At 40.9% G+C, this 23638-nt stretch overlaps 1 protein-coding gene across 1 annotated transcript; it reads right to left on the bottom strand.

Annotated features, from left to right (window-relative positions):
- Positions 1–1263: 1263 nt before the first annotated feature.
- Positions 1264–23392, bottom strand: CYBB (cytochrome b-245 beta chain). The gene is made up of 13 exons (XM_009489331.2): positions 23329–23392; positions 20389–20484; positions 18839–18949; positions 14367–14451; positions 12954–13099; positions 11929–12119; positions 8512–8641; positions 7586–7678; positions 5880–6133; positions 5426–5588; positions 4442–4588; positions 2602–2726; positions 1264–1861 (listed from the first exon to the last, which is right to left on the bottom strand). Exons 1-13 carry the CDS (start codon positions 23371–23373, stop codon positions 1735–1737), a joined length of 1713 nt encoding a protein of 570 aa, XP_009487606.1. The 5' UTR covers positions 23374–23392; the 3' UTR covers positions 1264–1734.
- Positions 23393–23638: the final 246 nt, after the last annotated feature.

Below are 23638 nucleotides of genomic sequence, written 5' to 3' on the forward strand. Positions count from 1 at the left end.
AATTCCGCTTAGGCTGTAGTCTGATTTAATATGTGTGTTTCAAAGAAAATTAAGTGGATTTAAATATGGCCCTTCTGAGGGGAAGAACTGAAAAATTCCCCACCAAGAGTTGACCTTTGCTAGCATTCACCAACTGTGGCTTCCTCCCCTTCAGGTGTTGATATAATTCATTGTGTCATTTAACAGTTCACAGAAATTGATATTAATAAATACGAACTGGTGAGCTGTCCTTCTGAAGTAGCATGGAGTGCTTAGATAACATTTAAAAATCATGTAAAGTGGGAACACATCCTGTCTGTCAAGTTGAGGTGTAAAACATGCTACATGCAACCAGATGGCTGCACAAACTTGTCTGAAATTGCAGGAGGAGGCCACTGCTTTCCTCTGTTACTATAAGAACCAGTCAGCAAGGTCTTGTTCTGTGTAGGAGCTCTCACTCCTGAGTTTAAAAGGCAGTAAGCGGGTGACTGGGCTGAACAGGAGACCCATGGTATACTAAACTGTAGCTTTTTCAAGGCTTTTTGCACTTGTTTTTTCATTTTTTTTCTATAGTGCTGGTTTTAAAAGTTTTGGTTCCTTTTTTTTTTTAAGAACCTGTTACCTGTAATGAACATACAGAAGTACTGTGCTATGTATGGGTGTGTGGTACACATCAGAAACTTTATTCATAGCTATTCCAGATACTGCCCACATGATCTTTGCTTTCTCAAACCTGTTTCACCATCAAAGAAGAACAGCTGAACAATAGAGCCAAAAGCACTGTATGCATTGAAGAATGCTTCAGAAAATACCCATTAAATTATTTAGCAAGAAGTTTTTTCAGCCTTGAAAATCAGAAATGCGTCTTGAAAACACAAGACCTATTCTTGTTTGGATCCCTGCACCGTGAATTTGAAGATGTGAAACTGAGAGTGTTTGAAGCAGCCAGGCGATGGCTCACGTGCCAGGTGCAGGACTTGGTTTGACTCCGTCCTCGTCATCCCCCTGCAGCTGGGGTGGGGGTGGCGCTCAGAAATCCAGATGGTTCCTTTCCAGTTCTCCGCTTTCCTAGAGGGGCATGGCTGCTTTTCAGCTGCCTGTGCTCTCTCTTGGACAAGATGGTTATGCTTCTATTCAGAACAGCTGCCTGTGCTCTCTCTTGGACAAGATGGTTATGCTTCTATTCAGAACAGCTGCCTGTGCTCTCTCTTGGACAAGATGGTTATGCTTCTATTCGGAAGCCTAAAAGATGCTGGTGCACAAAGGAGATTCCTTTTTGTAAGGAACAATCTTTCCCAGTCACCATTCCCTAACCCTCCTCATTCCAGGAACTGGCTGTAGCCAAGATAAGCTGATTCTTAATAGCAAGCATTATGCTAGAATGCTTTATTTTTTAATAGCATTAAGCTTTTTAAGTGTGAATTTGCTCCCAAATACATATGTCCGCCTAGACCCTTCGGCAGTCATTATGAATAACAGGAAGATAAAGGCAGTTAATTGAGGGGAAATCCCCTCACACAGACAAAGAAAATAGATTTCTGCTGAATTGCCAGCACGCGGAGGGCAGTGCAAAATTCCTTAAGGTAAAACTTGACTATTTTACTCTACCACAACGCCAAAATAATTCCCAAGAAGCAAAGGGATTTGCGTTAGTGTAGCTGAGATTAGAAGCTGGGCTGTCCTTCCCAGGCTCCAAATAGAAAGAGAGATCCAGTCTTTACACTTCGTATTGAATGACTCCCATGTGCTTGGGAGTTAGAAATTTTCCTTGTTAAAAATGAAGTGTACTCCTCGTGGGTCAGCTTCTGAGTTGCTGATGCTCTGCTTGTTGAGTGTGTCAGCTAGGCCTTCAGGTCCACAGAGAAAAACACCTATTCTGGAGCTGTTAAGAAAATGAAAATATGGTCAGGAACTAGGTATGGAGTAGCTGGATGTTCTTCATGTAAACCAATCTTATGTTCTGTAGGTGCAAGGGTTTTTTTCTCAGTTGCAGGAACTAAAGTAGAACTGGATGTCTACCCCTTAAAACTTATAACCATTTAAAACTTGCAAGGCTGTTTGTTTTCTGCAAAAAGTTTCTGCAAAACGGAAACTGATGCTTCTAAAAAAATGGTGAGCTACATCTCAGCTCAGCAGAAGTCAGTGAAGACAGGTTTATTGACCTCAGTGGAGTCAAGGAAATAGAGCTTCAAAGAGCTTACAGCACAAATTCTTGAAAGGAACTGTTCTGTTTTTTTCCTACTAATTTTGGGTGCACAGCTAAAGGTCATCCGTATTCAGGTTTTGTTTTTTGAGGTAGAAAGTATTTTTGGAGGTATTTAGATGTCATCTGATACTCCTATCTACTTCAGCTGGATTGTTGTGGTATGTTTTTTCTAAAACTTCTGCTAGTAATTAGACACTCCATGAAGTACCTCACCAAAAAAGGATGATTTTTTAAAAAATTGTAGGTTAAAACAATTTGGTCATGACCATAGATCGTGTCCATGGCTGAAACAAGAATAGAAAATACCTGGAGATTGTTAGAAAAAAAAAAATGCTTCCCAAACTTTATCAGCCAAAGGAACAAGATTGTGCTATTATGGCATTTAGATAGAGGAAGTCCAGTTTATACAGGTTTACCCAGGATGATTCCCCGCAATAGTTTTGAACTCGTTTTCCCAGTTAGGTCTTCCATACAAGGTTTTCTGTTTAAGGCCTGTAATCACATCTTTCTCTTCTTCATGATGCACTGCAAAATGAGTGGCCTGTGGGAAATGAAACACAAAGGACAGCGTAAAGAAAGAGTTAGATATGGCAGCATTATGTCCTGTTAAAAAAAAAAAAAAACAGTAATGTCAATACACACTGAATTATTTCCAAACCGAGAATGTGGAATTTATGGTGTTTAGCAATGAAAGCTAACAGTGGTAAAGTCCGACTATCAGTGTCTATCTCTCCCTTTTCCCCAGACTGGTTGATTTCAAGAGTTAAAGCTATGAAGCACTGAACACAGCAATTAATTATGTTTCTTTTGCAATGAACTGGTTTAGTCTAAGAGCAGTAAAATAAAGCTGTAAATTAAAACAAAACTTTCCCTTCAGGTACAATAATACACCTCCTTTGACATTAAAGAAGTCCTGCCAGTTTGACCTTTGGAGCGTTTGATCCATATGAGGAGGTCTTGTCCACCCTCCCTGTGTAACTTTCACCTAGACTAGCTAAGTAGAGCCTGGAAGAGGAGATCATAGAATCATAGAATCGTTTAGGTTGAAAAAGACCTTTAAGAACATCCAGTCCAACCATTAACCTACACTACCAAGCCCACTCTAGACTAATCAAGGGTAGACTAGACTAAACCATGTCCCAAAGTGCCACATCTACCCATTTTTTGAACACTTCCAGGGATGGGGACTCCACCACCTCTCTGGGCAGCCTGTTCCAATGCTTGACTACCCTTTCCGTAAAGAAATTTTTCATAATTTCCAGCCTAAACCTCCCCTGGTCCAGCTTGAGCCCATTTCCTCTCGTCCTATCGCTAACTACTTGGGAGAAGAGACCAACACCCACCTCACTACAACCTCCTTTCAGGTAGTTGTAGAGAGCGATAAGGTCTCCCCTCAGCCTCCTCTTCTCTAGGCTAAATAACCCCAGTTCCCTCAGCTGCTCCTCATAAGGCCTGTGCTCCAGACCCTTCACCAGCTCCATTGCCCTTCTCTGGACACGCTCCAGCACCTCAATGTCTTTCTTGTATTGAGGGGCCCAAAACTGGACACAGATGTGGTTAAGTGCACGGTTTCAGGCCTTGCAGAGTTCTGCAGCACTTTTATATGCCAAAAAAGTTACGGGTAACTTTCTCCCTAAGCAAGAATTGTGTGACTTTTCTTCTTTCCTTCCTGTTTTTCTATTGACTGTGTGATAACTTCCTACCATTTTCCTACCCCTCCCTGTCTGTCTAGCTGAGCTACAGCACTTCAGACACGTAGTGAATTTTGCAGCAGAGATATAAGTAAAATAAAATATCACTAAAAGTAATAGGGTGAGCACCTTTCCTGACTCAATCATGCATTATCAAGTGGCTCATGGAAGAGCTGCTCCTTTGTATCCCTACAGTGACCTACATGCATGGGATCAGATAGGAGGACTCATGAGAGTCCTGAAACAAATATGCTGCCATCGCTCAAACCTCGTGCATTAGCTTCTACAGTCCCAAATGCTGTTAGAGATACTCACATGGTCAGCTGAGGTTGCTGCTGTGATGAAAGACTGCTTTCCCCAGAGTGCACAGCCAGAGTAAACCAGAAAGGAAGTCAGAATGCACTGATCCCAGCTAACTTCTGATGGATAATACCTGTCTGCATTTAAAGCCTCTGAGAGCCAGATGGAGGCCCAGGATAAACACCATTTGAACATTTATTAAAACATAACACACTAACATCAACCTCAGCGCATATGGAAGTGATATTTTCCACCGTGTTGTTACCTGAGATTCATCCCAGCCTGTAAGGTAGATGTTATAGCTGAGAAAATCTGCGTTATTCCTCTCCTGCATTTGAGCCTCCAGAGATTGCAAGAGGTCAGCAAACCATTCAAAGGCATGAGTGTCCCTGCAAAGCCAGTAAAAATAGATCTGGAAGAGACAAGAGTGAGCTGTCAGGGGTCATAGGCACTTATGGTTTCTGGTTTTACATCTGCTGACAGAATGAGGATCGTAGAGTTCTTGTAGAAATTGCCCTGACCATTTCAGTAGATGGGTAGGCTGGTATCAAAGCTATTCAGGAGGTTCGACACTGGAAGGGTTGTGAAGCAGAATGAGTGACTGCAAGAACAAGGAAACATCTTTCTATTTCTCTTCCACCAGTGGGTTACATTTTTAGTTCATGATTTTTCCGCACTTACATCCTCATAAACCAATTTGTTAGGACATAAATTAATGAAGTAGTGGTAGACTATCTCCCTGTCTGCCAGCGGGCAAGGTAAATTAAAGTAGGTAACAAAACCAGTTCTGTTCTCTGAATATGACCGTAACTGCAGAGTGTGAGCCCACACATCTGCAGGGGGACTTTCCAGCGGCAGGAGGCAAGAGGAGGACGGTAGCAGTGCTCTTCCACTGACATAAAGTTGCGCTCTCTGTGCTTAGGGAAGGAATGCAATATTTGCACAGGCTGTATTAGTGCCTTGGACTTTGTGTTTCTCACGCACATTGAGCAGCATCTCCACTGCAAGTGGAAATCCCCAGGGCCACAGCCAGGATTTGCATGTGTGATTTTGCTCGTAGGCTATTTCTCCTTTCATTATGTTTTTGCTTTTGACTCTCCTGCTTCCCTGCCTGCTGTTGTTGGGAAGTAACTGGACTCGTCTTAGGACTCACGCATGTCTGGAGCCAGACCACCTTTGCTGGGCCTGTTTTGATTTGAGCTGTCGGCCCTTGAACAACTACATGGGTTCTGGGAAAGAGGACACGCACCTTTTTGAGTTTTAGGTTGGTTGCATCATGGCAGTATTTATACCAGACAGACTTAAGTACAGATGCAAAGGGGGTGACCCCTATTCCAGCTCCAACAAGCATAACAGTTTCGTAACTGAATACATCCTCACTCGCTGTTCCAAAGGGGCCATCCACAGCTATCCTGAAATTGAAAGTACACTTAATAAATCAATAGTGAATATTTATTAGCACTATTTAAAATAACAATAAAAAGGTAAGGTATTTCTTTGCTACAATGCACACTTGGGTTGACTACTAGTCAGCAAAAGAAGAGGTAGCTTTGATAGAAGAAAACGGGAAAGAGCCTTCTAAGGCCCACATCTATGATGGAAATAGTTAAGGATTGTATCACAGGTTCCACAGAACTGGTTGAGCAAATTTTAAACCACCATACGTGTTGGTTGACTTTACCATGGAGACTCTTTGTACGTACTTGGGCAACTTCCATGCCTCCTGGAATTCTTGCTTATCACATCCACAGGCGTTGAACAAGCCCTCTGTCCAGTCCCCTACAATACGAACGTGAATGCTGAAGTAATCCTCTTCTGGAGCAGACGTTAATGTAAATGGATGCCATTCCAGTTTAGACACTGCTGGACATTTGACAAAAATGTATTGCCCGACCTCCATCTTGAAGCCCTTCTTCATCATCTGGAGCTCAATTGTCTTGAAGGGATGAATGACCACCTACAGTGAGAGGGACAAGGGGAAACAAGGGAGAAGAAGTCTGTCTTCACTGTTCACTGGATGTATCTACACACTTCATCACTCACATTGTCCTCTGCTATGTGATCAAGGAAAGCAGGTGAAACTTTGTTCCCAGCAGAACTGAGAGTGAGGAACAGCACCTGACAGCTAGATGAAAGACTGTGGAAGATGCTGAATTTTTGGTTGAAGTATTTTTTCACACCATGCTTGCAGTTACTCCAAAAGGGACAGGTCAGACTGGCACATCTAGTAACACATCACCGGATCTATGTAAGCACAATGTTAATTCCAGATGCATCTTAGACAGTGGTACAGAGCACAGTGTTAACTAATTTGACTGTATATATAGGGGCAAAACCGTAGGGCTATCATATAGATAGGGAACTGGATAGATAGTACACTGGAAACTGATGTTTTCGTGTTATAGCTGGGTAGGAACTATAATATGGGCATTTGCATTCTGCCTATCTTTAGTGAAGAATAAATAGAAGCAATATTCTAGAAGCAAGGCTAGTATGTCCATTACTATGATCTTTTAATCCTCAAGTTGTCTGCCAAAGCTATTTTCAATTTTCAGAAGAGAATTGCAAGAGGGAGAATCCATTTTCTCTATCTATTAATGTAGGCATTAATAATGGTGCTTAGGATTGTGGAAGAAATTTTCTGCCAACAGGGAACTAAGCAGATGGCGTAGACATATGGTGTAGAAATGGCTCAGACATACTTTGGTAAAATTACCAGAAAGTACACTGGTATATAGGAACCTTCCAACATGTCAGCATCATGCCAGGGCACAGTAGAGACATCTAATGTTGGCCCTCAAATCCTGCTACAGCTTGAACGAGGTATGTCCACAAGATGCAGTACAGTGTCATGTAAGGAAATTACACTGCCAGGGTAGTTTTTATACGTTTGAGCTTATAGCCATGCTAATTTGGCTGTCAGACTTTCAGAACCAGCATTAACACCTCTGCAACACACCATGGGGAATGGAAGCTCAACATTAGCTTTGGCTGCACAAAATAGGCACCCCCTAACTCTCCTTTTCAGGTGTCATTTGTTCTGCTGAAAAATGAGAATCCCTAAATATCTGGGTAGTTTTGAAAACAAGGATTTGGTATCCTAAATAGTCTTAAGGCTGTTGAATTTCTACGTTGTGGAATTTTTCACTCAATACAAAGAAAATTAATTTCTCTTTCCTAAGATTCAGTCCTGTGACTTAACTAACTTCCTCCTCTTTCTCTCTTTTAGAGACAGGCTACATTCAGATGTTAGAGGTTGGCATTATTTTTGCATTATAGCAGGCGGAACATTCCTGAGAGGCCTTTCACTGATAACTTTGTCTGTCATGTAGGAGCCATTGGCTTTGCTGCACCATTTAGAAAAATTGGTAAAGTTTTGCCTGGTGTTAAGCGTAGCATCAACACATACCTTTGTGATAACAACCTTCTGCTGTGACCTCCAAAACCGCACCAGCCTCTCACACAGGTACAAAAACATGGGACCTACTACCCACTTCCATGTCTGTAAGCAGAATAAGATGAGAAGTCAGATGGTGAAGACGGCAACTTAGGTTAAATAGAATCCTGGAAAAGCTATGAGCAGATGTGAAATTCAAGCAATGTAGGTTCTTTGCCAACTAGAGTAAGGAACCCTTAAGGGATATGACAGCTTCAAAATTACTTCTGGTCAGAGATGGAATTTCTTTCTCTGTTGAGAGTTGCAGCTGGCTTTTTAGTTGCTACTAGAGTTACAGCAAGGTATTTTCCTATAAGTGATATTGTCTCTGTCTAAAAATTAAGGTAGCTAAGTGAAATGTGGAGTAAAGCCCTGAATGTATTATTGACTCAGTTCTGTATTATTGCATGAGAAGATGTGGTTTCTGTTAACAGACCAACCTGAAATATAAACAAATAACCAGCCTGGTTAGTCAATAAAAGCTGAACTTTCAATGTCACCTTTCCAGAGTCATTAATTGTCTGTTAATGATCATTAGTCCATTAATAAGGTGAAACTATTTATTATGTGGATTATAGCACTTGCTGGAAATCCCCACAAGACACAAAATACATTTTGAGTAAAAAGTCCTCAGATACGATTTGCTCTTTTGCTTTGCCTGTTAATTGTGCTCACTTTACGGCACACTGGAAATGGGTTGTCTGTCTGTCTGTCTGTAGTCCATTTCTGCTTACAACCCATGGTGTTAAAATCTATCACTTTATATAAAGAAAGCTGCCACTGAAGAGCACTGGGGGTTACGTAGCTGCTTTTCTACATCAAGTGTATATGTTATTTAACAAAAGGAGTAAACTGTAAACTTTTTAAATGGGATTTGCACTCAAGACAACTGTTCTTACCATAGGAGGATTCCCTGAAAACTGGGGGATTGGGCAAGCCCCCTTCTTTCCCCAGTGAGTGAAGTTCTTGTAGCAAACCTCTGGATTATGTTCATTCAGACTCTCAGCTGTCTGCCCCCGTACAATACGCCTGGAAAAAAAATAAAAATCATTAAGGCAATGAAATGAAAATGAAGGGGTATGCCCCTTACTGTTATTCTACTTATGTCCTACTCTATTTATATGGAGTTGTGGACTTCTGCAGTGCTACAGCTTTGATACAGCTTTACTGCTCTAATAAACCCACAAAATTGCTATTAAAATGATAAAAATGGGGAGGAAAGTTTGTAGGGGAAAATACTGACTACAAGATCAGGTGAGGAACTGAGAGTTATGTCCATTACCATTTCCAGGAAGTAGTCACAGCAGGAAAGCTTCATTCTTTTCAGAGTTATCTTACCTTTTTCTTCAATAAATACAAAATCTGGAGTGGGCAAGGCAATCAATTTCCTAGTGACCAATACAGAAATTATTTCTGTTGTTTATCTTAGGAATTTGGAGAGCCCTTTCTAACATATATTCTTCCTTTGACCCTTCCTCTCCCTTTAAAGCTGGGGAGTAGCTGTTCGGTTGGTGTGAATGAACACAGATACTTCTGACGCAAAGCAGCTCTGCCAGCTATACCAGCTTATGTCGGTTGATGATCTGGCCTCTATATTCTTGCTTGGTTAGGGTTTTTTGTTGTTGTTGTGGTTGTTGTTTATTTTATTATAGAAAGCCTGACTGCTCTGGTTCAGCTGTATTTCCAGTGGCAGAGCTAGTGCTGAAAGACAGTTTTAGTTTTGAGGGGGAAAAATATATTCTGATCTTGTTCACTATTTCCTGCCTCTGACGGGAGTTCTGCCAACCTCAGGGGCGTGTGAGAGTCCCAAAAATTATGGTAATTAGTAGGATGAGGGTCATAGTAGAGAAATTCAGATTAAGATGTGCTGATTTTCCCTAGAAATGGTCTGATTCTGATCAGGCTGTTCAGTTTTATGCCAATATGATTCTGTTGATATCTTCTTCCCATGACTTCTCCTTCTGCTTTTCTAGCTCAGTTTCCATGAACTAGACTATGCTTCTGATGTTTCAAGAAAATGTGGTATTTAAGTCATATGTATGCCTAGCTTTAAGTGTCAGACTTATCAGAGGATTATTAGAAAGCCTGTGCACAGTCTTGAAAGTTAAAAGATTGTACTGCTCATAAATATTACTAATGAACCTTTCCTCATTAAAGGTTTGATTAACATCCTGCCTGAAAAATAAAGTGAAGGAACAACACTGTCCCAGGAGCACCACGAGTTAAAGTTTGCAGGAACATCGGCAGTTGCAGTTTACTTCCCCACTAGTGACAATGGGTTCAGCTGAGCTGCCCTCTGGGATGAGTTACGGGAACAGGAGGAGCCCGTTTCCTGCCACTCCTCACCCCATTGCTTAAGGGAAAGTGGGCCTGAGAGTTCTTGCTTTGCCTTATGCTCCATTCAAGGTTTGACAATGCCAGTACCCTGTACAAGAGAAAGAAAAGGCTTATTTTCCCTTATTACTCAGTGTAGATGCTCTTTCAGTACTGTAATTAAGCTTTCAGTAGTATGGCCTTCTAATGACTTATTTTTTGCCAGAAAGTTTTACTTTTGTTTCCAAGGCAGGGTGATCTGAAGCTCTGTACTCTCTCCTCTTTACATCTGCTATGATGAGAAGTTTGGGACATTCGTCTGTGACACATAGCTCATGCACAAAGAACATCAGTGCCACAAAAGTGCTGTAACAGCTTGTAACGGACAAGAATCTGCCCCTTTGATTCTATTAATTATCTTTGGTTTGGTTTTCTGTGTATACATACATGTATGTATACATGTTTACGTATGTATGACACACAGCCTTTTGTCTCCTGAGATTAACTGACATCTATGCCTCTCTCTAACATGTTACTTTGAGACAGATCATACTTATTCCATAACATCCATCTTTGTACACCTAAGATGCCTTCCTTGAGTGTAAAAACCTTGTCCATTATTTTTTAATGTATTAGTACTTTCTCTAAACTCAAAATGTCATTCTTGCTTTGAAGGCCAAATAAGCGAGGCCACTGAGTTCACAGCCAGAAAGCATCCTTCCCTCTACAGATAATAATATTCCTGTGTTTACCTCCTTCCAAAGGATAGCTGAACTTCTCTGACAACCACATTCAACCCCACTGCTGCCCAAACTCTTGTCTTTTCAGTACAGCACAATTAAAATGGTGGAAGTATACTGAACATGCAAGTAAATAAGAAGTCAACTTTTATGAAATATATGCTTCTCACTGACCTCTAGAAAGAGCAACGCCTGCTTTCTGATAGCGTTGTGTAGTAACTACTGGCAAGTTTGGACATTTTGTCGGTTACTATACAATATTTGTTGCAGGAAACATGAAATACTTGTTCTTGTCCTTTGACAGCTTTTGCTCAAACCTTCTCCTTCTTGTTTTGGAAGCTGGAATGGACAAATATGCTGGTGGCAATTCTCAGCTGCCTTCTATTTTTGTTCTTCCTGTTGTACTCTCATTTCTGTCTTTTTTCGGTCACTGCTGGACTGAGAGGAAGTGTTTTTGAATAGTCATTTTTTTGTTGGGCATTTTTAAAGTACACTTTCTAGTGCACCTAGATTTTCCTTTAAAATGGACAATATAGTGTAATTATGAACTATGAAATGTGGCTTGGATACTTTAGCCTTTTTTTTTCTTTATGCATCAGTTCTGTGGTTTTATAAAATGGAACTAAAATTCATTTTTCTAAGTGCTAAAATTGTGTTTGCATAGTGTTAAAATTGTTTCATTAGGCTTTTCAGCTATTTCAGTAGAAGGTATGGAATGAGCCAACAGTGAAAAAGATGTTTGGCATTTGGAAGTTACAAAAACTTACAGTTGCCTATATTTGAGCTGCAACAGCTAAAAATCTATTCTGAAATGCTGCTGATATTAAAAGTTCATTCAAGTCTGAAAGATAAATCTGTGTTATTATAGTTTTCATTTACCCAACAAAATCCTAGACTCCATATAATTTTTATGCTGAGGTCTCCTTACATGCATGTGTGTGTTGCAGTTCCTTTTAGGAGAGGAAGGTAAATTAACAATTAGAAACAGGAACCTTGGAAAAGAGCTTTCCAATTACAATATCAGAAGAAGTTGAGTATCAGTGAGCTTAAGTATGCCAGAGTCTCATAAAGCCTTGTGCATGTGAGTAGCTTGTTGCATGTATCAGTGCAAGCCTCTTGGCTCTCAGAGCCTGTATTAGCCCATCACTACCATCAAAAATAACTGCTGCTTAGTGACTTAAGTCCCTATACTTACCCATGTAGAGGGCTTTACATTAAGATACAGTAGTTATCACATATTGCGCGATAAGTGTGAATACTCACCCAGCACCATGGATGACAAGGCCAATAAAGAAGATGACAAAGAGATGGTGGGTGTACCAAAATACTTCGAAATACGACCTTCGGATGGTTTTGGTGGATGACGTGATGATTAGTATGAGGGCCAGCGTGATGATAACACCAGTGAGACCAGCCAAGTACGTGAAAGCCACATATAGGCCCCCCACAGGATTCTGTGAAATAATTGCACACATTGGTCTAAGGAACGGGTTGCATCAAAGCAGAGCCAGCTGAACCATCAGTCTGTCTCACTCGCCAAATCCTTTACCTTATTGTAAGTCTTCAAGTCATCCTCTATGAATTTGTATGCCAACAATGCCAAAATCCCACTCCATTTTTGTTGCATTGCAGATTTACCTTTACTAAATAAAGTGGAAGTACAGAGAAAGGGTTTTCCACCAATTCACACACTGAACGTTGTTTCTTATTTTCCCACTGCTCAGCAGTATGGGTTTGGGAAGGTGAACACATTTGTACGGCTCTGTTGTTAAGAGCTGGAGTCCTACATCCATATTTAGGGAGCTAAATGAAGGTTGTCCTTTTCAGTCCTTTTCAGTGGCGTTGTGCAGCTGTGGGTTTGGTAACTCATACAGAAATTGGACGCTCGGTGCTTCTGAGGAATGGGGAACTTCCTTATTTTTGTTGGTTTTTTTTTTTTTTTTTAAACTAGAGCTTAAGCAGCCCAAGTTCAAGAGTTTTGCCTTGATTTCTGTGCACATTTCTGTGTGCCATGTCTACCTTAGTCAGAAGACTGCTTTACAGGGCATTTGTTTTTACATAATGTTTTAAAATTACTTTGAAATCCTCAGGTGAAAAAGTTTAAAGTACTACCAAAATTCAGCAACAGTATTACTGACAAACATAGGAGAATGAATTATACAAGGTTTTGCTGCAAGATGGCCCAAACCCAGATTGTGCACACCAGAAATAGGCATTCTGCTCAAACAGTCTGATATGATCATCTAAACAAATGTAATAATGACTCTTCACAGTCTGATGTCACTTACCCCAATAGTTTTTCTAAAAAAGTTGATATAGCTTTCATTTGGGTTATCACCAAGGCTAGAAAGCACAGCTGCCAGGGTTCCTTTCTCTTCAACACGGGCTTGCACACTCCACTCTACGTTGAATAAATGTGCAATGGTGTGAATTGCTAGGAGTGACAGGAAAGAAATAATGGGGGTTAAGCACAAGACAAGTACTCAGTGGTTTTGGGTAACATTTGAAACTTTGTAACATTTGTCAACTGCAGCTTAAGACCTTTGCCGCTCTCATGCTCTTCATCACAATTTCAGATCATTTTTTTGTTTTACTGTTTTACTGACGTGTTTTACTCTCAAAGCTTTACCATCTGAAGTTTACACCTTTTTGGGTGGGGGAAGGACAGAAGTAAAGGGAAGTTTCCAGCATGTCTTTGTTCAACAAAGGCTTTCAACAATTCAAGTAGCAGTACCCTAATACATGTGAAACTGAAGCACGGAATGGCTTAAATTATTTGTCAGGATCATCCAGGATTTCTGTAGAAGAGCCAAGAAGTGAATCTGGATCTCTTTGGTGTCACTTTTGCTAGTGCTGCTTTGTTCTGCTGTATTGCTAATAATGACTAATAGTGGTCTGGGTGAGCTGGACATGTCCATAAACCTGGTACAGCTGAGGTGTTTCACACTACTTCCACTACACATTATTGCAGGGGTAAGCCGTACAATGCTTTTCAAAATTTTCCCCCTTTTATATCACCAGATGCTTATTCACCTTCAAAACAGGGCCTGATGGGTACAGATCGAACACCCCCAAACAATCCATCTCTGCCGCAGGCCAGCTCTGTGGCCTTATGTTAACTGCATCGCCCTTCTCCTTTTCTACGAAGTACTGGTGAGATTTCAGCCACAGCTCAGAAAGGGAACCTGCTCAGCTCCAGTAATCTGAAGACCATTCTAGGATATATGATTTGTAAGGTGCTTGCATTGAGAAGTGAGAAATTTGATGAAAAAAAAAAAAGATAGAACCCCCTTCGTTTAGGAAATGAGAGATAAAATATGAAAACTTTTCCATGTCCTGTCCAAGCTTTTTATACCCTTTTCTTTCATTATTTCTGTTATTTGTTTCAGACATGCCATCTAAAAATAAGCCTAAACAAGAATTAAAACCAAGGTATCTGGTTCTCAGCGCATTGCTAAACTCTTTATTAACCAGCGTCATAAATGGTGCTGACGGTTCAAGAGAAAAGTCTTCTTTCATGTTTATCTTTTGCTCTCTGACAGTTGCAGAATAATATTTGGAAACTGATTTAAGCCTTGGCACATGCTGACTCCTTTAGGGTAATGAAATCAGGTCTCTGCCCATATCCTTAACAACTTGAATCCCACATGGATTCTGTCTAAATGCACAAGAAAGCAATAAAGAAACATTTGAGTACCAACCAGTATGAAGGGCGATCATCCATGCCACCATTTTGTGAAAGGTGAGGTTCCTGTCCAGCTGTCGTCTGACACGGGTAGAGCAGCACTTCAGGTTTGAAGAAAAAAAGTATTTGAAGACTATTTATGATGTCTATGCATACTTATTTAAATGCAGGGACAAAAACAGAGGACCTGAGCACAACAATTGGTGGCATTGCTAGTAAAAATCTACAATTCCTAAACATAGAAAAAATATTTCCCCCATACTTCAGAATAGAGGAGTAACAGATTAGGTTTTAGCATGTCCCATTGAAACAAAGTATTTGATAATCAGAAAAAACTTAACATCCAGTATGACAAAAGTATATATCTTATCTGTGTTAAATCACATGTTATAAGCAGAAGGAGCAATCACTGTCTGCCATAGCAGGGTGACTGCTGTCATAGAGTCTCAAGTTGCCACCTAGCATCAGGATCCTGTTGTAGTTCACACTGTAGAAAGGGACTGTAAAGTCTGGGTATAACTGTCTCTGGTAGCTCCCATGCCAAATGTGCTAGAGTCACTTATGGTTGGTAATACAAAGTGATTCCTTTCCCAAAATATGGGGTGTATTTGCCGGGAATTCACTTACAACTTGTTGCTGGAGTTACCCAAAGAGAAACAGAAAGAAAAAAAATCTCTGTTGATACAAACTGAAGAAGTTGGTTCTTAAGGGAAACAGAATGATATTTTCATTAAGAATGATGACAGGTTCCTAGCAGGCCCCATCTAAATTGTGCTGTAGTCAGTGGGGGGTTTCCTATAACTTTAAGTTCCTGGAAAACTAGCATTTGCTGTCCCCACACAGTAGAAAGCGTGATTATCCTGTATGGCATCTTTATATTGCTTTTGCTGACTGGCAAAGAGAAGAAAATGCTATGCAAACTAACACAAACATTTCCTCACAAGAACCATGTAGATGCTTCACACAACAAATTAAGGAAGACCAAAATATTGTCCCAAGTGTTTGCCGGATATTAACTTTGTAGATGGCAGAGTAAGGTAATGGATCTTCCCAGCAAATAGGGTGGAGCTGATCGTCCCAACTGTTCAGGAGTGAAACAGAAGAAGGGCTGATGAAACACCAGTACAATTTAATTTCTGATTTATTCTTTACTTAGTGGAGAAGCAGTGGCCTTACTTTTCTGTACCAGCCCATTTCTAAATATCCCATGAGTATTAACTGTACAGATAAATAGATGAGCAGGAAACAGTTCTCTCCTTTGGTTATTCACCAGCTGTGACATTGGCTTGAAGTCTTGGCTGCATGTGGCTCATCGCATGGTGCCTGGTTTTGTCCTGGAAAGGGGGTTTTGGTCATGGCGAGTAGCACCAGGCGGAGGCAGGGGTGAGTGGAGGGTTTTCCCATGGGGTCAAGCCCTCCCAGCCCACCTCATGTCCTGGCATGATGGGGACAGGGCGCCGTGAGAGCCTGGGCAGGGGAAGGGAAAAACGCAGTTGGCAGGGGAGAAATGCTTGGAGCTTGTATGAGAAACAGTGTGGCCGCAGCATTAGGGCAGTCATCGTCACCCTGTACGTGGCACTGGTGAGGCCACACCTGGAATACTGTGTCCAGTTTTGGGCCCCTCACTGCAAGAAAGACATTGAGGTGCTGGAGCATGTCCAGAGAAGGGCAACAAAGCTGGTGAAGGGTCTGGAGCACAGGCCTTATGAGGAGCGGCTGAGGGAACTGGGGTTGTTTAGTCTGGAGAAGAGGAGGCTGAGGGGAGACCTTATCACTCTCTACAACTACCTGAAAGGAGGTTGTAGCGAGGTGGGGGTCAGTCTCTTCTGCCAACTAACAAACGATAGGAAGAGAGCAAGTGGCCTCAAGTTGCACGAGGGGAGGTTTAGATTGGATATTAGGAAAAATTTCTTCACTGAAAGGGTTGTCAAGCACTGGAACAGGCTGCCCAGGGAAGTGCTTGAGTCGCCATCCCTGGAGGTATTTAAAAGACACGTAGACGTGGCACTTAGGGACATGGTTTATTGGTGGACTTGGCATTGCTAGGTTATTGGTTGGACTTGATGAATCTTAAGGGTCTTTTCCAACTTAAACAATTCTATGATTGTATGATTAAAGGGCAAACTCTAACACTCTGGGGCTATTGCAATGACTTCAGCAGACTATAACAGCCAGGAGAAATTCGGCCTTCTCTCTATCATGTATCTTGAGACACAATTAAAGAGATTGTAGAATAAACTGTAGCATAGTGATGAAGTGCCAACTTTGCTTGACTGCCTTGCAAAAACCTCTTGATCTTTCTGTTTAAGAAGCAGAAGGCCAAGCAATGGCAAAATGCTGTAGCTAGGTTCAGTAGTGAAGCTCATTAACAACAGTGATGAATACAGCAATAAAGGGCAGGCAAAGACAACACAGCTGTTCTTTCAATTAATAACAAATAACTTTGTAGCGTACGATTTCTGGGTGGCAGGATGTAAAGGGCAAGAGTTTCCAGCACATTCTTATTGAACAGGGGGCTTGAACAATTCTCCCCTCTCCTTAGCCCCAATGACACTGCTGTTCGAAAGGCCATTACCCTTTCAATAAGTTATTTGACATTTAAAAATCCTGATTTTTCTTAAGAGATCCTAACAGGTGTTACTTGCAGAGCACAGCTAACTAGCGACAACAGCAGAACAAGCATAAGCAGCTGTACCCCTGCGCTAAGACCACCACAGTCCTGACGCTGCCACTGGCACACTGGGCTGTGCATGTTTTGCTTAAGATATAAAATTATCTCCTTCTTGAGGTATAGCTTTATCGCAAAAAGCAGCTGAAGTTAAACACCAACTGTCTAACAATCCTATTTTACGCCCCTCCCTCCCCTCCTTGCTCATCCTCAAAGCCCTTCGCTTCCTCATAGAGCCAAGCACTATCAGCAAGATGGCGAGCTGCAGGCAGGCAGCAGAACCGGAGCTCTAGCTCTCTGCATGGTTCTCACTTGCAAACTGGGTGTAGCCAGAGTGACTCTATCAGAGTGCCCAAGGCAGAAGGACTTACTCCATAGCTTGAATACTGAGATAAGAGGGAGAGCTTCATTGAGATCCTGGTTAGAAAAGTTAAGCTATAGGTGTTAGGAGATGAGCAATACAGGACAAGTAGCATAAAGTCCTGGCTGGAGTACAATTTTCAACCCTTGGAATCAGTTTTTAGCCTTCCAGCAATGCCTGCGAAAGTGTCTTCAGCTCTTCCATTGCTTTGACCTCAGAAGGTCTCTGCCGAACCTGCTTTCAGCTTGACCTCTGTGGAATCTATTTCAGAACTTATGAAGGCCTTGTGTGACCCAGAGCTCATCAATATTTTTCCAGTTGCATTCATCCAATAGCAACATTAATTCTTACTAAATTTGTGTTCATTATTGACTTCTGCAGCCTGGGGAGTCAGCTCTGAGTTTTGGCAGATAGTAGTTGATCTTTCTCAGGGCAGGGGAAGAACAACTTTAACCCTACAGTTTTACTTACTATTCTTTTTCCTTTTACATACCTGGGGGGTACAGCTGTCTGCTTTTGTAGCATTTCAGAATCTGAAGGGGTACAGCACAAGACTGAAAGCCTGGTCTGTGCAGTTCCAACTTTATATTTCTAAGGGTTATGCCTTAAACAGGCAATTTAGGAGCTTAATGTGGCTGACACATCTCATTTGTGTGTGACAATCAGCCATGCTATTTGTCAGAATATTTGTACTAGTTGGATGTACTACACACAGACACAGCCTGGGTTGTGGCTGAGTATTTTCTTATTGCTTTTTCACTGCACCGTGGCATGCATTGTCTGCATTATTTCTGCTCTAACAGCCAGAGATCTAGATTTCAGCAATGTGATATCATAGGAAGCCTCTCCATCTGTCATACGCTGCATCTGAATCAGTTGTCCTTTTCTAAGTGGTGGTTCCTCGATGCTGTATGTAACATTTGCATTTGGGAGCTAGAAATGGTCAAAAGACCTGTGAACTATTTCATCCTGAGATGGAAATGCAACTCAGACAACAAAGAATGTGATTTATGAACCAGCAGAAAAAAGTCCCATTCTGAAAGTCTGTGAAAGACTACATTTACTTTAGGAACTGAAGATACAAAGACAGAAGACATGCGGTAATATCTCCTGCTATAGATGGGTGTTGTATCCGTGACAAACAAGATAAATGTTCTGGCTGCCAGCCAGAAGAGGGACTTTCCATCCAGAACAACACGATGCCCAGAAGGCAAAAAAAAAGGGAAGACTTGAAGGAGGCTAATTCAAGGCTAAACCTCTCAACAGAGCTCTAGATACACTGTTGGCATATAGACCTCATCCTTGCTCATAGCAAAACTCCAGGCTTATCTACTTCTTAAAAGAGGATATCCCCAAAGTACGGTATATTTGGGGAACTTGGATGAAGTTGCTTGATACATTTGCAAAGATGCTTGGGTTATTATCTTTCATAAATTTTGAAATTCTTTCTTCATCTTACCGCACTTGATCCTCTGAGGAAGGAGAGCAAGTTTCGACATACTGGTAGCAGAATCAGCATGCAGTTGAAATTCAGACAAGCTGCAGGGGCCCTTGCCAGGGCCAAAGCACGCTGTAATTGGAGAGATGCTATTATTAAATGAATTACCTACAGCATTACCCAGGACATGGATAGGCACAGATTTCATTTATATATCACAACTTTTCATGAGTGTGAGATCTAGAGTTAATTAACAATGTTCACATTTTAGACTAATCATGCTCTGGCCAAATCAGAGGCACGTATGCAGACAGAACACATTCCTCCAGATAAAGACCTTCTATTTCCAGTTTTGAAATAATATGGTTGTACAAAAAGCTCTCTGTCAGGTCTGACAATCAATGGCCAAGCACAGACGCAAGTCTAAGCCATTAGTAGAGTTTTCTGTCCCAAGGCTATAAAGAAAGTCTCACTTCTGTGGTTTCAGTTGGCTATGGGGTTATGGTAGACAGAAGGACAGCTTATAAGGGAAGTGGTTTTATGTTCTCTGTTTTCAGTAAAGGCAGTCTAGGGAAATTTGTTGCCTCATCTTTTAGGAATATGTTCCCTTAACTTCATCTTCACATCCTGAATAATTTCAGATTTTGACAAAGACTGTTTGAAAGGAGGGAATAATGACCATATTAATCCAAACACAGTGAAGGGAAGGAAAAGATAATGTTTGCTCTCCTTGCATTGATTGGGACCCTTTCAGGTTTCAGATCACAGCAACTGACTTGGGGTTACACTGAGATCTAGTTATCCAAGCACAGGTCTCTGTGACTTCAAAGGCAACTGCACCATGATTCCAAAGGACAGAATTTGATTCATAGATCTGAAGCTGTAGGCGGAATGGGATTTCTTGCTTTGTTGAATTAAACTGTGGCTTTGCAAACCTTTTACAAAGTGCCATGTTCTGTAATTTGAAGCTTAGACTGATTTTTATGCCTGTGATCAGGCTTTTAAAGTATGTGAACAATGAATTTTCTCTGTCAATTGGTCATGACCTGTGGTAGCTTTGGAAGCAAGTTTGTGGCAGGACAGATAATGCTGCATTAACCAGTTGGGTTATATTGAATAGCCCAGGGTCTGGGATCACTTCACTACTTGACTACTATTCACACACTTGGTGAATATATGAATGGTGATTGTTTTTCAGAGCTAATAGCTTTGTAAACTATTCATGCTATGAAAAATGATTGCATGGGGAAACGATTGCACAACAGTTCAATGGCAATATTTTATTCATCTTTTGCTTAATAAAGCAGCCACAATGCATGTTCACTTTAATTAGCAGGAGCATGACAGTTACCTGAAAACATCTTTAGAATGGGATCTCTCTATTTTTCTTACCAGCTTTCTATTCAGAAGCACTGGATATCTATCTGCAGTCAGTTATCTGTTTGCACGTGACTTTTAACCCCAACATGAACCTGCTGCTCCAGCCACTTGATCCTGTTTCAGTCAAATAAAACTAGGGAAAAAATGCTATGTGCTCAGTCTATGCCAAAATAATACATGTTTGTACTTACGCCAAGGAGTACTCTGGTGTAGAAGAATTTTGGTGGGACATCATATGCAAGATAGTACCACCAAAAGAGGAAGACATTTAACCCCAGCCACACAAGCTGAAAGAGAAATGAACAGGAAACTTTACAGTTGTTGTTAGAGATCATACGTCTGAATTCACACAGTTCAGATAACGGTCAATTAGTTCATTGTGCTCCTATTTGCATAGGGGGGCATACTGCAGGGTAAGAAGGGTTCAGCAGGGGCGACAGAAATTTTTCTGGTGGAAATGGGCTCTGATGTGTGCACACAAGAGTACAGGAGTGGCAGTAAACCAAAATACAGAAATGGGTAGCCAAAACTTTTTCATAGCTCAAAGGGTTTAGATGTGTAGATGCAGCACTTAGGGACATGATGTAGTGGTGGACTTGACAGTGTTAGGTTTACGGTTGGACTTGATGATCTTAAAGGCCTTTTCCAACATAAATGATTCTACGATTCTATGATTATATAAGGACCATCATATTACAGGTATTTAGCTAAATCTGTGAGTCTAGATGAATCTCCAAATATCATTAAAGGTTAGGGCCTCTTCCAAATGGTGGTTCCTCAGACATATTAACCTATGTAAGAGGAAGACTTAGGAGCCATGCTAAAGGACAAAGAAGCTTGAGATCTAAATATAGATAGCCTAAATTACACCTAAGGCCTAATTTTTCTATTGAGTAGGAGGATCTGAAGGTCTGAAATCAGGCAGCAGGAAATATTCAACACAGGCACTCTGGTAGTGTTTAGACTACCCAAAACTGGGCTTCTTTGTAGCTGTACTGCAGTATTCTCTCACACTTATGTATCCTACTGTGCAGGTTCCTTTAGGGAAAGAGAAGTTATTAGCCATTCTCTATAAGGCATCTAAGGCAGCTACAAGCCTGTCCGGCCACAGAGATCATAGTAAATCTGGCCATTTGCCCTTCTGGAGCTGGTTGGCTGATTTCACATCCCATAGTGAAACCAATCTGTATCAGTGCACCCTCAGTCTAACTAGATTTACTAGGTGGTGCATGAAAACAGAGAAGAGAAAATCTGAGAACTGGGAGAAAACCCAGTCTCTGGTTATAAGTTAAGGATGCCAGAGACTGCGACATTATAGTCCCTCACCCCTCCTAACCCCTAGGTTTTGCTAGTTCTTTGGTGCAGCTGACACTGTAAAAAACTTGGAATTAGTTTAGATCTTTAAAATTTCTTAGCCTTGTGGTATAAATACACGGAAATTAAGGGATTTCCATCAGGGTAAGGCAGTATATGGGAAATCCCCAAAACCTCATTAAAAAGCTAAGCTCATCTCAGGATTAAATGCTTAGGTTATGTATTTAAAGTGAGAGTGTGCCACTCCCATGTGTGGTAGCCTGACAGCATGCCCAGAAGATGAAGTTTGGCATGATTCTTGACGGTCTCTCACAGTTCTTCTTGGTGTTGACCTATGTGGAACATGGACCCTTTGAAAAACACTGTGACACCCTCTGGCAACTTGGGTTGAGTTGCAGAGTTAGCAGCCATCCATGCTTTTTAGCTAGGGCCAGTGAAAGCAGCATTGGCTGGGGTTAAGGCTGCCATGTTTCTGTTTTGTTGGGGTAGATTAATAGAAATTGTGCCTGTCCTGTTTCTATCAAGGACTGGATAACCCTGTGCCTGGTCAGTGTGCAGTAAAGCTGTAGAGGACAATGCAGAACACTTTGGTAAGGCTTCCAGTGAACTGTTCTTTTAGCTGGCTTCTTTGTCAGTGACTTCTTTGGTTTTCTTCCCTATTAGCTGACCTTGTTATAGCTTTGAGACTCTAGAAACAAATTCCTTATTTGAAAAAAATAAGGGCCTCTTACTTAATTCTTTCAATATTTCAGAACTGGTGGGAAAAAATACGCCAGAATTCACCTCCTGGCAGTTTCAACTTCCTCAATCCACTGAAGGTGACAGCAAACAGTTACGCCTTTTCAAAGCACTGAAGTGCCAGGGTTATGTTCCTAAACTAGAGCTACACATCTACAATGTGAAGGTAATATGTGAGTACTGATTGTTCATAGCAGCAGAAATACCTTTCTGAATAAAGATGTTCACATTTCAGTCACTACAAATATAGAAGTTCTAGCTCTTCTTTTTCTTCCTCTCACTACTTACATATCCTAAGCATGCTTGACAACAATCCCTTAACTGCTACTACATTTCGGTGTTGTATATGTTTTTATTTATATATGTATATAAAACTGTATACCTATAGCTCTTGTATCACACTGTAAAGCAAAAAAAAAAAAACACTGAAATACTAACTTCTGCCTAAGTTTTCTCAAAGAAGGACTGCCCTGCCTTACTCTTTAGCACTTTTAAATGCGACTGGATTTTCAGTACTTTTAAATCATGCTCAGAATGAATTTAATCTACTTTCACAGCTATTCTATGCAAGTTGTCTACAAACTCAGTTCAAATACTAGTTGTCTTAATGAAGGATTCATGCATCTCTGCTCTAAATTCTGGAATCTGACTCTAATACAAATTTTATACCATCAAGACACTGTGCTTTCAGTTACATCCACTTTTGTTTATAAAAAGTGCAGGAAAGGCTTGTTGTTGTAATTGCTTTCTCTGTTGAAGCCCACATGTTTAAGTGAGATGTAATGTTATTTGTTTTCTTTACGTCACTATTGCATCCAAAAACCCCAGATACTTAAATATTTCTAACAAAGCAAATGAAATTAACATACGATCATTTCTCAGTTGACAATGAAGCCTACAGCAATCGAGAAACCAGACAGAGCTCCTTAAAAATTATTTTCTTGAAGGATTTCACTGCACTTGCTGCCTTATTTTCTGAATAACCACATGCATCCTTCACTGGCGTAGTGAGATCTGCTTAGTACAACTCTCTCTAGAACTTTTTACTAGCCACAAATCACAATAAAAATTGTACTTACAACGACAAAGATGGACAGTCCTTCATTCTCCACCCAGTTACCCATGATTGCCTGAGACGAGCGTGCACAACAGCCCCGTTCTTTCTGGGACAGTGTCTATGTCTTCTCTCATAAGGAAGTGAGAGCAGAAGCTTGCAGCAACCTGTTTCCTTTATCATTCATTTGGGAAATAAGTAACCATTGAATCATGTCCATAGTTCTGTTTCAAACATGTTTCTACCATCTTTACATATAACTTAATAATTCAAATATATATAGACTGTTGAAATAGACTGTTTTTTCCTTGTGATACAGAGGATAAAATCAATAA

Source organism: Pelecanus crispus, chromosome 1 (genome assembly GCF_030463565.1).
Source record: "Pelecanus crispus isolate bPelCri1 chromosome 1, bPelCri1.pri, whole genome shotgun sequence".
Classification (NCBI taxonomy): Eukaryota; Metazoa; Chordata; class Aves; order Pelecaniformes; family Pelecanidae; genus Pelecanus; species Pelecanus crispus.

What these genes read in the sequence shown, in the direction of transcription:
- CYBB (XM_009489331.2), bottom strand. Translation starts at nt 23,373, where the DNA reads ATGGGTAACTGGGTGGAGAATGAAGGACTGTCCATCTTTGTCGTT. An exon ending in TTTCAGGGAATCCTCCTATG is followed by an intron (nt 7,679 to 8,511) that starts GTAAGAACAGTT and finishes TTCTGCTTACAG; the next exon opens with ACATGGAAGTGGGTAGTAGG. An exon ending in GAGGCATGGAAGTTGCCCAA is followed by an intron (nt 5,589 to 5,879) that starts GTACGTACAAAG and finishes TTTCAATTTCAG; the next exon opens with GATAGCTGTGGATGGCCCCT.